This window comes from Pelodiscus sinensis, chromosome 17 (genome assembly GCF_049634645.1).
Source record: "Pelodiscus sinensis isolate JC-2024 chromosome 17, ASM4963464v1, whole genome shotgun sequence".
In the NCBI taxonomy this organism is placed as follows: domain Eukaryota; kingdom Metazoa; phylum Chordata; order Testudines; family Trionychidae; genus Pelodiscus; species Pelodiscus sinensis.
Window position 1 is genome coordinate 6795455 of NC_134727.1, and position 15335 is coordinate 6810789.

The 15335-nt window shown below is 43.0% G+C and overlaps 1 protein-coding gene across 1 annotated transcript in view; it reads right to left on the bottom strand.

The window, feature by feature from the left end:
• Positions 1-15335, bottom strand: part of DOCK2 (dedicator of cytokinesis 2) — a 497337-nt gene that overhangs the window by 462965 nt on the left and 19037 nt on the right. Inside the window, exons 2-3 of the mRNA XM_075900153.1 lie at positions 9859-9942; positions 479-519 (exon numbers count right to left, since the gene is read on the bottom strand). Coding sequence (XP_075756268.1) covers positions 479-519; positions 9859-9942 — 125 coding nt within the window. The remainder of the gene's footprint in view (positions 1-478; positions 520-9858; positions 9943-15335) is intronic.

The window sequence follows — 15335 nt, forward strand, 5'->3', positions numbered from 1 at the left end:
ATTAACAGCAGAATTTGTTTCAGTGTCTTAAACATGCCCCTCCTGAGGACTACAGTTTTAAAAACTACTAAGAGCATGATGATCAAGTTATTCAAAGCAGTGAAAATAGGATGTGAAATTAGACCTGTTCGGAAGGGTTAGAACAAATGCTGAAGCACTTACAATATTTTACAATATTGCAAGAAATCAGCTTTAGTCAAGTATTTCAGGTCACATCTGCATCCGTGCTTTCAGCACAGCAGTTCTTGTCTCTTTCATCTATTTTGCACAAGCCACTCTCCTCTTCATATTTAAGAACCAGTCAGATCTTTTCTCCGTACCCACCTTGTATAGTCCCAGTGGGCTAAAACAGAATGAGGAGGTTGGGTAAAATAATCAGGATGTGATCACCTGACAGCTTGGAAATAAACTAACACCCTGAAGTGGAATGGTTTATTTTTAGCACACAATCGTACAAGAATGCAAAGTACAACCTTACCTCACATGCTTTGTGTCTTACTAGGTATCCCTTGTACCACTCTGAAAATTAAGAGAAGAATAGAACTCAGAACAATGCAATGCTTGCATAAACGGCACACAAATAAATTCATATTGTTGCAGAATACCCAAGATGAAAATTCACTGGGTCATTGGAAGATATCCACAATCTAACCAGTGACACTGTTCACTGGCTGGAGAACTTGGACGTCCAACTTTGACAAAGAAATAAAGCATCGAACATGACATTCGAAAGAAGAAGATTTGACGTGCATAGAATAAATAGACTATAAAGTGACATCAAAGCACGTTCAGGGTACGTCTAGATTACATGCCTCTGTGGACAGAGGCATGTAAAATAGGCTACTCGACATAGTCAGTGAAGGGGGATTTAAATATCCCCAGCTTCATTAAAGTAAAAATGGCCACCGCGCTGTGCCGGCTCAGCTGATCGTCAGCGTGCAAATCAAGACGCGGATCAGTCGACAGGGAACGCCTTTGTCAACTGCTCCTGTAAACCTCGTTTCACGAGGCATAAGGGAGTGGTCGGCAAAGGTGTTCCCTGTCGACTGATCCGCGTCCTGACTCGCACACTGTGCCGACAATCAGCTGAACCGGCACAGCGAGGCTGCCATTTTTATTTTAATGAAGCCTGAGATATTTAAATCCCCGCTTCATTGACTATGTCAGGTAGCCTATTTTACATGCCTCTGTCGGCAGAGGCATGCAATCTAGATGCACCCTCGAAGATAAAACACACTACATCTAAATGTAATGTCCTCCATTTCCTGTGTTTAGATAAAATGAAGGTGTGGGGCAGAAATCACACATCAGGGTAACTCCCCTAGTATGAATTGGGAACAATATTTGTCTGTTCTGTGTTTACAGAGATGCACACATCCTTTCAATGAGGCTATGTCTAGACTGCAGGCTTCTTTCGAAAGAGGCTCTTTCGAAAGCATCTTTCAAAAGAGCCTCTTTCGAAAGAGAGCGTCTAGACTGCACGGAGAAATTTCGAAAAAGCGGCTTGCTTTTTCGAAAGAAAGCATCCAGTGAGTCTGGATGCTCTCTTTCGAAGAAGCCCTATTTACATTGAAGAACGCCTTCTTTCGAAAGAGGAACTTTCGAAAGAAGGCGTTCTTCCTCGTAAATTGAGGTTTACCGCCATCGAAAGAAAAGCCGCGTTCTTTCAAATTAATTTCGAAAGAACGCGGCTTGAGTCTGGACGCAGGGGAAGTTTTTTCGAAAAAAGGCTACTTTTTTCGAAAAAACCCCTGAGTCTGGACACAGCCTGAGTGTAAAATACCCAAGCAAGCCACATTTACCCCCATGTCAGAATGAAACATAAAACTTTCAAATCTGATCCCTTTGTGGAATCTTAGTCTTCCATTAATGATACCATTTCCACTTATGATCTCTTCATGTAAGCACCCAAGAAAATAAGACCCAAGAAAAAACCTGCAAAAGGCATCACTCAAAAAAAAGTTGTATAGGTTGGACCTCCCTAGTCCAGCACCCTTGGGACCTGAGTGGTACCGGATGAGGGATTTTGCTGGACTAGAAGAGGTCATTTCTGGTCCCCCCTGCCACCAGCCTCCTACAGCCCTGACCTGACTGTCAGCCTCCCAGCCAGCTCCCCACTCCCACTGGCCCCCACTGCCTCTGCTCGCTGGCCTCTCACTGCCACGCCCAGCGCCTGCTGCCTGTGCTCACCGGGCTATTGCTGTTACGCCAGGCTCCCAACCATGAGTCAGGCTCCCATGGCCCTGCGAGCCTGCAGGGCTCTCAGACACTAGCTCTCCCCCAGGACTCTCTGATCCTGGAACATCCGTGGTCTGTTGCTGGACCAGAGAGTCCCAATTAAGAGGGTTTCAACCAGTAGTGAGTTTTAATTCCTTTTGAGCAAGATGACTAGAAGCTGCTCTTTTCTCAGTAGTGGCTTTCCTTGTAGGCATATATCATAGAAAACCACAGCTCTGGGCTCAACACAAATCTATGAAGTGCTACATTTACCAAAGGCAGGCTGATAACATTAAAACAAAAGGAATCAAACCAACTTGCCTCTCTAGCTGGATTTATTTTGTCTGCATGTCTGCAACACTCATCTTATCCCGCACCTTTTTTGGGGGAGAGGTGAATGACCTGAATGTTTTTAATGCCTTCTCCTTAAGCTTGCTTTCTACACATTGAAGCTCTTTAGTGCAACATTCTCTGCTCTGGCATGATTTTAGTTAGCCGGATGTCCACCCATCATGAATGTGGCCAAGTTTCCTGTGGTCCCGTAAAGTTTGTTTACATCCACCAGTCGTGGCTCTCAGTGTTCTGTGCTGTTATTTAGCTCTAATTTACACCTACATGTCTTCTAAGAGCCCAGTAAGTAATGGACGTGTCAGTAATGCTGCTAGACAATTTTGACCTCCCATGATCAGAAAATTCCCTGGTTTGGCACCAGACAGGTCCCCAGGATGCTGGATTAGAGAGGTTCGACCTGTACTGGCACCATTTCTCTTGATTGCTGTTCTGTTCTCTTCTGCTCATTTTCTTCTTGTTAATCTCTTTCTCGCCCATTTCTGTTGTTAACCTTATACAGTTCATGTCTAGAGCAATTCTATTTGTAACAATTTTAGTCTGCATTTACAGACTAAACAGTTTTGCATTATGTACTCAGAAGCATTAGTCTTAAAGCGACCCACAGGTCTGAAGTGTTCCCAGTAAGCTAGGAAGTCTGGGTCACCACAATCTCCAGGATCTGATTTGCTTCACTTCTGTAATTACTCATGCGAAGAGGTTACCTGTGAATTTCTGGTTAGTGGTGGATATTGACAGTGGAGAAATAAGTACACTCCACTCACTGCTAAACATGAAAATTCTGTAGCTATTGCAAAAAGGACTAACCCTGAAGACTTGTGACATGCAGCTGAATGAAATAAGCAAGACAGGATGACAGAATAACAACAGGAACAATACAGCAGAAATCAATAGTGATAGATACTGAGGCAATACAAGGCATAGTAACATCCTCAGGGTCTAAACCCACTATTAATCACTGCAGTACCTAGCTCTCAGACATTCAATCACTCCCAACCAAGTACAAAAAGCAAGTCTTCTGTGCATTTGTTGCTTAAACAAAAAACTCCCTACGCCTGGCACTTGAGAAAAAGAAACAAATGCACAAAGTTAGCGTGAAGACTTTGAGAAATGCAGGATCAGCGTACCCAATTTGTCAGCATACAACTGTCTTTTCATCCCAAAAAACAAAGACTTCCATCTTGAAGTGGTAATAAAAATATGGCTTGCCCAATTTATCGCAAACTAAAGTTGTGCTTGAAACTTAAATGTGATGCGACAATACAATTTGAAATGAATACCCAACAAGCAAAAAAGATCTATCTCACCAAAAAGAATAGTACAAGCCATGGTCTATCTGGCAGAGAAACTGGGCTCACTGAGCTTTCAAAGCATCTTTGTACAAATACGCTCCAGCTCTGCTATCTGAGGGTATGTCTACACAACCACCCTAGTTCGAACTAGGGTGGTTAATGTAGGCAATCGAAGTTGCAAATGAAGCCCAGGATTTAAATATCCCGGGCTTCATTTGCATCTTGCCGGGCGCCGCCATTTTTTAATCCCCAGTAGTTCGGACTCCGTGCCCGCGGCTACACGCGGCATGGAGTAGGCAGTTCGAATTAGGCTTTCTAATTAGAACGAGGAGTAATGGTATGAGGAGTGGAACGAGGAGTAACGGTAGTTTGAATTAGAAAGCCTAATTTGAACTACCTACTCCATGCCGCGTGTAGCCGCAGGCACGGAGTCCGAACTACCGGGGATTTAAAAATGGCGGTGCCTGGCAAGATGCAAATGAAGCCCGGGATATTTAAATCCCGGGCTTCATTTGCAACTTCGATTGACTACATTAACCACCCTAGTTCGAACTAGGGTGGTAGTGTAGACATACCCTGAGTAACACAACCAGGCCTCTTCACTCACATGGAGCCCCTCTTACGTGCGTGGGATTCTGTCTGGTTACGATACACATCAAACAGCAGGTCACAGCTGGTTACTGACTTTCTGCCTTAACTTTTTCAGAGACCTTTGAATAGCCAGGATAGGAAGCCACAATAAATTTCCCTGGCCCTTTTTTTTCCCTTTCAGGCATCAGAAGGAAATTCCCCACAAGCAGTTCATTTCTTGTTTTGTATTGCATTAAAATGTATTAACCTACACAACAAGTGGGGGGGGGGGGAGCCACAAAGGGATGTGCTGGCTTCTAGTGCAGCGGACGTCAGGTCTAGGGCACAACTAGCTGCTAGATCACATGCTCCACTCCAGAAAGGTTTGCAGATCACCATGAAAAGCACCTCTGTTGCTAAGAGCAGCACTCTTTCTCTTGTAACTAAGCTGCTCAGTAAAAAAAACCTAGAGAAACAGCGATGTTCTAATGCTCCGTTTTGTTGCAGTCTTTAACTTAAAGGCTTAAGAGAGGGATTTTTGTAAGTGCTCAGTGCTGATGCAACTCTACTCAGATGATATAATCACTGTTTCCCCACTGAGGCCAAGAGAAAGGGTATGTCTAGACTAGATCCTGTAAACCTCGTTTCACGAGGCATAAGGGATCGGTCAACAAAGGCTTCCCCAGCCGACAGATCCGCGTCTAGACTGCCGGCTGTTTGAGAAGTTCAAGTTATTCAGACAGCACCCCGTTGCTTGTTTAACAGTATCTGTTAACAGAATGTTGCTCCAGAACACTAAGGAAGTGGATTGAGCCTGAAGGGTGTAAGCCGGTTTTTTGGTGGAGTGACTTTTGAAGATTGTAATCCAGCTGACAGCCAGCAAGATGTGTTGAGCGATCACTGATTGGTCCTTTCACTCTCTCTGCATGGGCTATAAAAAGTTGGAGATACACTGTGCACTCGAGATGGAGTGGCAAAGCTCTGGGCTCATCCAAGGTGTGAAGTCTTTCTTCATTTGGAAGAAGGAGGTGTCAGAGAAAAAAAAGACCAAAAGATTAACAGATTGGTTCTGGAGAAAAGTTGACACCACAGTTTGCACAATTTTAGGGTATAGTCTGAAAGGAATCTTGTCCTTATTCAAGGGGAAAAATTGAGGGTCATTTAGCAGACTCAGAGCTCGGTTGCTTTTCTTGCAGAAGTGATTGCCACCAGAAACCTCAACGGTGATGTCAGTAGGGGTTCAAAAAAGGCTCCCATTAGTCTTTAAAAACTAGATTAAGATCTTATGAGGGTACTGGGTCAGATACTGGACAACAGACTAATATTTTCAGAAATCTGAATACTAGAGGGTGAGAGAAAACAGAAAGTCTCTCTAAATGGCAGATGGACTGCAGATAGGGAAGTCAGGTAAACTCACAGAACTGAAAAGGCCAGATGTCTTCAAATGCAATAAATAATCAAGTCTATGACTAGCATCCTCTCGCTGTGGGTGATAAATGCAGATGGACACTCTCTTTCATTGAACTGTGGCTGTGACACTAGCAGAATCCTTCCTGCGGCTCACAAAAACAGCCTGGACATCTCTGGAGCACAGGGTTTTGGTTTTGGTTTTTCACAAGCATTTATCAGAGTTCATCTTTGCAGAGAGGTCGAGAGATTGGAGGTTGGGGTGTGGAGACCAACTCTGGACCTGAGAAAGCAGATTTCTGACTCAAAGTCAGGTGGCCTGATTGAAAGCTGGCATAGGCCTGTGAACCAGCACTACCTTGGCCAGACTGGTTTTATCAATATTAAGGTTTTTCATCTATTTGCAGCTTCCTGAGACCCTTGGGATGAGAAGGATGAAAGGATACACGTATAACAGAAAATTGGCCCATGGGAGAAGAAATACATCTGTTAAAGAGCCCAGACTGCAATTCAGGCAGGAGCAAAAATTCTTGCATTTGATGTTCAAGTTGGTAATAAACAAGTCTATTTTCAGGTATCCTCACTGATGGAACACTTGGAAGATGACTTCATTTTTGGGGGTCCACAAAATGCCAGCCAAGGGAATCTGCAGTGGTATTCCTCACTCCCAGAAAAAGGAACAATCTCATGGAAACTTTAAAAAACAACAAATAGTCTAGTAGCTCCTTAAAGACTAACAAAACATGTAGATGGTATCTTGAGTTTTCATGGGCACAACCCACTTCTTCAGATGACAGGAATATTAGAAGTCTAGTGCATAAGTTCCACGGGTGAATAGCCTCCTGAGATAGATCACTCATTCTTGCGTATACCTATCTCCCCACCACGCTGTGGAGACAAAACATGGCAGTAGGACTTTCACTAGTTATTCCTGAATGTGTGTCAGGCCCAAAAGATAGCATGACAATCCACAATCTATCATTCAGAGAGACTTCCTGGGTGACCAGAGCTTGTGCATGAAATCACCCGGGGCAGATTTTGGTTGACGTATCTGTAACCAGAATTCTAGTTAGTTCCTTAGATAGAAAGGGGGCCCCTTTGCACATATACAAGTGTCCAGCCACTGGTCCAGCAACTGAAGCACTCATGTAGGTACACAAATGAGCATTACCTAAAGGTGCCAGGTTGGGCGACAAACAAAATGGAGCCAGGCCCGTTAATGGTGAAGACGAAGCCTGGTATGCTGAGCCATGAGGCCATGTGACTCAGTGGCTGTGGGTAGAAAAGCACTGTCCTCACTGGGTTAGACTGACCGACTGACTAAAGGTACCAGACTTGATGGTCCATGCTGCAGCCTCTGACACAGCAGGTGGGTACTTACATCTATGATTCCTCCAGCACTGGTTTGAGTAGCTCTTACTGGAAGGCTTCTTCTAAGCAGATAGAAATTTTGAGCACTAACAGTGTCAGAAAGCTTCAAGGAAGCCAACAGCAAGGATGAAAGGCATTGTTTTCTGCCGGACTTGTACTTTGAGTTGCTGGTGGCTGGAGGAACATTCCTCATGGAATTAGAATCCATCACCCCATGTTTGGGATGGGGTTTCAACGCATGACACTTTCCTCTTTCCTCTTTCATCAGGTTCGTTTCTAGACAGAAGTACCTCTGGGTTTTTTGCTGTATACGCGCAAGGATTTCCAGAGTACACTGGCTAACCTAAGTGAACTGCCACAGAGAACTCCAACTTTCACTGAGAGGAGATGTAGACAAGGGGATCTGAGGTGCATTTTCCTGCTAATTGTACTGCTGGCAAAACGTCTCCAACTCAAGTGCACTGGACTCAAAGGAGAATGGTTGCCAATGGCCATTCACTCCTCCCCTGAGAGTTCCAGGAGATAGCTTACAGAGTACCCCCTGATCGTCTCCATCGGTAAAGCTACACTCCTTCCCTCTGCCCTCATGGCAGGGTAAAGGTTCCAGCCACAAAACATCACACTGTGAAAACAATAGGATAGATGGAAATGACTCAAAGTTAGCACATAGAGTCTGCTGCGAGAAGAGGCGCTAGGGCAAAGCATACCCACTCTAAACTGTAAAATGTTTCCTGATAACACTTACAATACCCACTAGACGTCAAAAACATTCAACAGTTTTAAATATTTCAGAGAGTACAGTCTTGGGAAATATTCATATTAAAAAAATCTTGCAGTCCATGGGATTGTTACCAAATTTCCACTCAGACCACATTTATCAAGATAAGTGCACCTTTCAGGGAAGCCTGGACTTAGCTCAAGTGAGGTGGATTTGTTTAGCTTCAGGGCCAAACCCAAATAACTAGTTTTGCATATTGAAAATATGATCTCAAAGGCTTTGACAGGTCCATGGAACATAACTCAGGAAGACTGTACGTGTGTGGACCAATACAAAAATATTTGGTTTGACTCCAGCATAGCCTAAACCAGATCCATATACAGCTCTAGAATAAGCAATGAATTTATCACCACAAACTTGCTGCAAGTTCCAGTCTTATTTTATTGCTTTCTGCATCTTCCCTCCCTCATTATGTCTTACTTCCTCCCTTTTGTCAGGTAGATTCTACTTACAGCAATCATTTGGAGCAATATATTCAGTTGTTCATGATACACCACTAGTTTTAAATTTTGGCTATCGTTGTTTAATGCATGCTAATAATCATTGTTTGGCATTTGAGGTAAATGGAGTGAGATGTATCAATTTCTAAAGTGTTTCTTGTAAGGCAGCTTAGACATACAAAAGTGAAATATTACATATTAAGCAATGCTTCATGTTAAGAGGCATTTTTAAAACATTCAGCATCTTAAATATTCCATATATTCACACAAAAAGACTAATCTCACACATATACAACCTATGGATTATCTTAAAAACTAAATTCTTCTATCAGACAAGAATGGGGGCAGACAACAACCTGAACTCCATCCACCTGGATTCCTTCATCCTGAATGTTTTCCATGAGTACCACATGAACTTTACCATTTCTGACAACAGATGTCCAAGGACGGGGCAGGCAATAAAAAAGCGTCAGCCGACCAGGGTTAGTCCCTGGTGGGCTGCTGCCACTATGTTTATCTGTACTTTTGCAGGTATCAAATACAGCTCTCGTTGGCCATGGATCACTGCTCGCGGCCAATGCGAGGGGCTGGAAGCAGTACGGACCGGGACATCACTTCTCGCTGTTCACATTGACCACAAATGGCGATTTGTGGCCAACAAGAGTTGTGATCCTCCAACACCTGCAAAAGCACAGGTAAACATAGCAGTGGGGGGGGTCCCCAGGAACTAACCCTGTGGACTGGATTTGGCCCGCAGGCCAGAATTTGCCCAACCCTGCCCATGGATGAATATACTCTGAGCCAAAAATAGCAAATTTAAGACTAACCAAGTGCTCTGAAAATGGTACAATATTAAATGTCGTTTCTGTAGTTCTAGTAAATCATGTTCTGCTCAATAAAACAGGTAGACCCAGTTGTAAGGCAAGTTCTATGATCGTCTTGGCATCTGTGTAGATTTCCTCACAGGTTTAAAGGAAGTGGAGGAAAGGAAAATAAGATGAATACTCCTTTCCCCTACCACCAATTTGATTAAAAAACTACAGCTAAAATTCACTAAATCCTACCATGCTAAGTAGGCTTTTCCACACACACAGGTGATAAACTGGCTTCATAATCATATGGTAGGTTTCAAGTGACTTTCATTAGTGCATCTTACTATGTATTGAAACCAATAAAACAAAGACAAAGGTCCAATGAGAGTGAGTGATGATTTATTGCAAGTTGAATGGTTATCTGAAATAGGCAAATAGGAAGCAGTTCAGTTTAATTCTTAGATTTAAAAAAATATTCATTAAAGAAATAATTAGCCCTGTTGTCGCAGGAACATGTTAATGTAATACAGGCTGATGCTGGATGAGGTAATGTGAGATAAACGTAAAGTTTTCAATACAAAAAATTAAAAAGAGAAGCTATATTTCAAATGCAAGTGACTTACCTGCACAGGACTCCAATATATGGACTACATCACCGATCTGCAGGGATAATTGCGATTCTCCTACACCTTTAAAGTTGTATATGGCTGCAAAGTTAAAGGACAAAGTATTTAATGATTCCAATAGACTGTGTCATATTTTTCAATTAAATATAAAAGTAAGCTATGGGTGATGTTTGGAGTTTGACTCCAAGATGAATAGACTAGGGAGAAAGAGACCAATTATAAATTACATGCTGGGAACATGATTTCAGCAAACAAGTTTCTTCTTTTCTTTTCAGCTGCACACTACCTGAAAAAAAACGCAAAGAAGCCATGCATGGTTGGTACTCAAAAGAGGATTAGGCATACATTTTGAAAAGTTCATCATCAATGGAAATTTAAAGATAATATTGTGGCAAATATGCTGGTAGTCTCTGCTAAAATTCAGCCAAGCATTTAAGTATATAGTACACACTTAACTTGAATTATGTGCGTATGTGTTTGTTGAATCAGGGTTTATAATTTTACTCTTCCATATAGCTGTCATGTACTGAGCTGTTTCATTCCGGGTTATATCCAGAGTTTATTTTGCACATGCATTAGAGTCCCTGCTATGATCCAAGCATTCACACATCACATTGAACACTTATGCATGCATCTAAGTCGAAATAGCTATTATCTGTGCACAATTAAAGTTCATGTCTTACTATAGAACAATGCACATAAACTATGATTTTATTAATTCAACCAGCTAAAAATAAGGAGTTAATACAGTTAATCATGTAAATCGCCATTTAATACAGAAAAAAAAAAGGAAAATGTCTCGTGGTACTGTTTTAGGACATTCGAGTTGCCACAAAAGTACTACATGCTCACAGCCTTCTAACCAAAAGCAAGTAATTCAAATGTGGTTTCAAAGCATAGAAATGGAGCTGGGAGGTGGATCGGGTTTCAAGAACATGTAACAGGCTTTCTTTTCACACTGCTCTTCATTATCTTTGAGGCCTACAGGATGTGGGCTGGCAGGGTGAGTGAATGTTTGCCTTTGTGTATGTAGTCTCTCAGGGGCTGGGTGAGAGAGACACGTGCTACAGAGCTAGAAGGTGGTTAATTAGTAAACATCCCACAGAGATCTTGTGCTAAAGCAGGGGTGGGGAACCTTTTTATGGTCCAGGGCTGCCTACCCATGAAAAATCAGTTGGGGGCTGCACACAAGTGAGATGCAAAAAACCAAAAACCGTTCACTGATGTGGCCCCCAGCTGAGGAGGAGATAGACACTCCGCACATTCCCCTCCCACACCAGAGCTTAAGGGGGGTCCAGGCTAGAAGATTTTGTGTGCTTCAGCTCTGCAGGAGGGCTGAAACACCAGTGTGGGGGTCTCCAGTGCTAGGGAAAGAGGGAATCCTGAGCCTCAGGGGCCAGATCCAAGCAAACCCATCCCAGTGCTAAAGGTTTGTAGGGTTGAATTCTTTGAATCAACAGTAACTTAGATGCAGCTGTCTATCAAGAGTGTCTGATTTACACTGGAGTGTACGTTAGTTGTTACTAGTTCCATTCTCTTCTCAGAACACCCCTATTCTCTCCCCCCCCCCAAAAAAAACCAATAAAACCACAGAGTGCACCAAACCCACAACCTTGCAGCGTCTGTAGATGAAATAAGCATAGTCCAAAGGCACAGCTCCTTTTTAGCACACTTAACTGCCTTGCTGCTTTGCACTCATGCAGAAGAAAAGTAGTGAGATTCAGGCAGACTCAGACTTCAGTCCCCTCTCCTGGGGTTGTGTGGTAATTTTTGTTGTTAAAAGGTTGCAGTTTAATGATCTTTAGGAACCCCTCATCTAGTACTATTGTGTTGCTTTTACTATGGCGCACTCAATACTTACTGTCTGGAAGCTTTCATAGAATCATAGAACACTAGAATTGGAAGGGATCTTGAGAGATCATCAAGTGCAGTCCCCTGCCCTCATGCACCGTCTAGATAATGATGTTCCTTTCCATTCTCCTCAGTGTCCCCTTTTATCAGCTGAAACATTGCCCTCCCTAAAAGCTTATCCTATAATCCTACCCTTCTTCTTTCAAGATCTGTCACTTGCCATATTCCCATACTCTTAAGGTTAAAAGGTATTTTCCCTTCGCTTTTAGATGGGGTTCCCCTATATTTCCAGCCTAAAAAAAAGAAACGAAAGTTCCTTCCTCAAATGGCTTAAGACTTTCTCTTGGAATAATTGATAGTATTATGTAGGTAATACTATGTTATGTAACAGTCATTTGAAGTGCTAATATTGTGTAAGCAAAATCTGTTCATTTTACCCTCAGCTTTAAGTAGAGAGTTGTCATATAACACCCCCTGCTGGCCAACTGCAACACTCTGCCAAGTTTCCCTCTGAAAGGCCTTTAAGAACACCACATGGTGCAAAGGTAAAGATAGTTCCCTTGTTGAGGTTGTACTTTATTGAGTCCAAATAAGCTTGATAGAGCCTCTTCTAGCTCCAACCTCGAAGTCTCCCCATTTTTCACAGTTCCCCAGTGCCATCATCCTTCTCTCAACTCCTAGCTCTGCCCTCGCTAGATACTCATACACTCTAAAAAAGCCCAGGAGTGAAAGGAACACAACATGCAACATGCGACACCTGACCACTAGTCTTCACTGCCTATAAGTGGACATTTTGTGTGGCACTAGGAGGTTTATAAGCCATTTACGCTAGCCACTCTGTAAACACCCTGGCTACGTCTAGACTGGCATGATTTTCCGCAAATGCTTTTAACAGAAAAGTTTTCTGTTAAAAGCATTTGTGGAAGAGAGCATCTAGATTGGCAAAAGCACTTTTTGCGGAAAAGCGTCCGTGCCAATCTAGACGCGCTTTTCCGCAAAAAAAGCCCCGATCGCCATTTTCGCGATCACGGCTTTTTTTCACAAAACAAATCTGAGCTGTCTACACTGGCCCTTCTGCGCAAAGCACTTTTGCCCAAATGGGAGAAGCATAGTATTTCCGCAAGAAGCACTGATTTCAGACAGTAGGAAGTCAGTGTTCTTGCGGAAATTCAAGCAGCCAGTGTAGACAGCTGGAAAGTTTTTGCGAAAAAATTTACCAGTCTAGACACAGCCACTAAGTATAGCATGCCAAGAAAACTAAGTATAAAATCTATCTGTACCCCAAAAAGCCTTCTGTCATAATTCAGTCATGCACACTTACACAAGCACTACAGCTTAAATTCCTATACCCTAATTGTCAGAGCTTAGTAATAATCCCAAGAGTTTGCTGTGACTGCTAGAGTCTCAATGTTACAACCATGCACATAAAAGCTTTCTTTATGAGCATCGAGCAAAGCAACATAATTCAATGTGCATGGTGGTGACCTGTGGCAATGTCCTATTGACTTATGTTTTACTTTAACCAAGGAAGCCGACGGGTTGAGCCCTGCACTGATACAAAACTTGTATCTGCACCCGCAAAAATGAGCTGTAGATATCCACATCTGCAAATGTGGATACCCACGGATATAAAGCAGATATCCACAAATTTGCAAGATTCTATATACAAAATTTGTATCCACATCTGCAAACACAAGATGCAGATATCTACATCCACACCTGTGAATGAGGATACCTGTCGATATAAAGCAGATAGCTGTGGATTTGCTCTGCTGAGAGGATCGCCAGCCCCCTGGACAATGTGTGTGTATGGGGTGGGGGAGGGAGGGCTCCATGATCCCAGACGGGGCATGGCCTCAGGCAGAAGAGGCAGAGCTGGGGCAGCTGGCCCCCAATACTGTCTAGACGGCCTAGTGGATGTGACTAGAGTTGGCTGGAGCATGCGGTGTGGGACTCTGCAGCAACGATTCTAAAGGACCTGGGCCAGCAGCTGGGAGCCCCGGGCTCACTAGAATCACCAAGTCCTGGGGCAACTGCCCTCTTGCCCCACTCCTTCCTCCCACCCCCATCAGCAGACCTAACTAACAATTTTATGGGAGTAGTGAGATAATTTGTCTTCCAAGGCAAATTATTGTGTCTCAACTGACTTTTTTCCATGGATATGTCTACACTACAGCGTTATTTCAAAATATCTTATTTCAAAATAGTTAATTCGAAATAAGTTATTTCTAAACACGTCTACACACAAAATGCATTTCAAAATAGCACGTCCACACTGAGTGGATGTTGAATCGCATTTAAGGCCGGCCGGAACCAGGTCTGGCAGGGCATCAGGTCACGAGTTACTTTGTGTGGCTGCTGCCTGAGGCTATCTGAGGCTGGGCTTAAAGCAACCCCCCTGGACAGCCGGTTCTCAGCTTTCCCTGCTTGCTTGCCTACCTTGTTAAGGGACAGCAAAGCATGTTGTCATTGCATGCTCTAGTTGCCCTCACTCAGGGCACCACAGCACTCTGCAACATGGAGCCAGAGCTGCCTCATGGATGCATTGCTGTGAGCCCGGCTGCACTTTCTGCAGGCTGCCATCTGGAAGGTCCATCGGGGGGCTGTCAGTATCCAGGAGGCCCTGTGGAAGAGCTTCCACCCTGAGAATCACTAAAAACCTCCCTGGTCCAGTATTTCTAATTTATTTCGAAATAGCAGTTTGGCTGTGTAGATGCTAGTAAAGTTATTTCAAAATAACTTTGCTGTGTAGACATACCCCATGTCTGTAATTAAACATCAAACTTGAAAGAAATTAGACTTTTATGCAGCTGCTGCTAAAGACATTTTGTGTCTCCTACAGCCGCCATGTTTCCATCAGGATACAAAATATCCACACTGAGCTCGGAGTAACGTGTACGAGAAATTACGGTTTCATGTATTTCAAATCACAAATATCTGATGGGTTTGCATAGATCCTGCTCCCTTTTCTCCCCGCCCTCATAAGTCACTGTTACCCAGATATGAATATCAGCCACCTTTGCTGAGCCTTTCAGGTATTATTACAGAAACACAGAGAACAGTCACATATTCGATGAGTCAAGCAGGAAAATTAAACAATATCACATCAAGTGGAAAATATCATTGACTGCTCAGATTATTTGTTTCCTTAGAAACTGTCATTCCATCACTTCTACTTTCCTACAAAATCTTGTGTGCCTCAATTTCTATTTTTCTCTTTGTTATTTCTTTTGATCGAAGGGAAATTTCTCTTTTTATCAATATTCAATTCCATATATCATGTCAACTCATTTACGTAGCAATCCCAAAGCCTATTGAATTTTGCTTGCTGTATGTGACCCAGAAAGTTGATTATACATGTCTAGGATAGGGGTTCTGCAAGGATTTGGGACATGTTCATCCATCACATCCAGCATATACCACACAAAGGCATGAGAATTGAAGACAGACAGCTATTGCGGTGATGGGAAAGCATGGTACTGTGCAAGTTGTCCATTAATGGGTTTCACGCCTCCTTCTCTGAAGCATCCAGTACTTACTAATGTTGGAAACCATGGTCCCACATTAATTGCTCACAAACTAATTCTGGCCACGTGTCTGCTTTAAAAAAAGAGGGGGAGGGA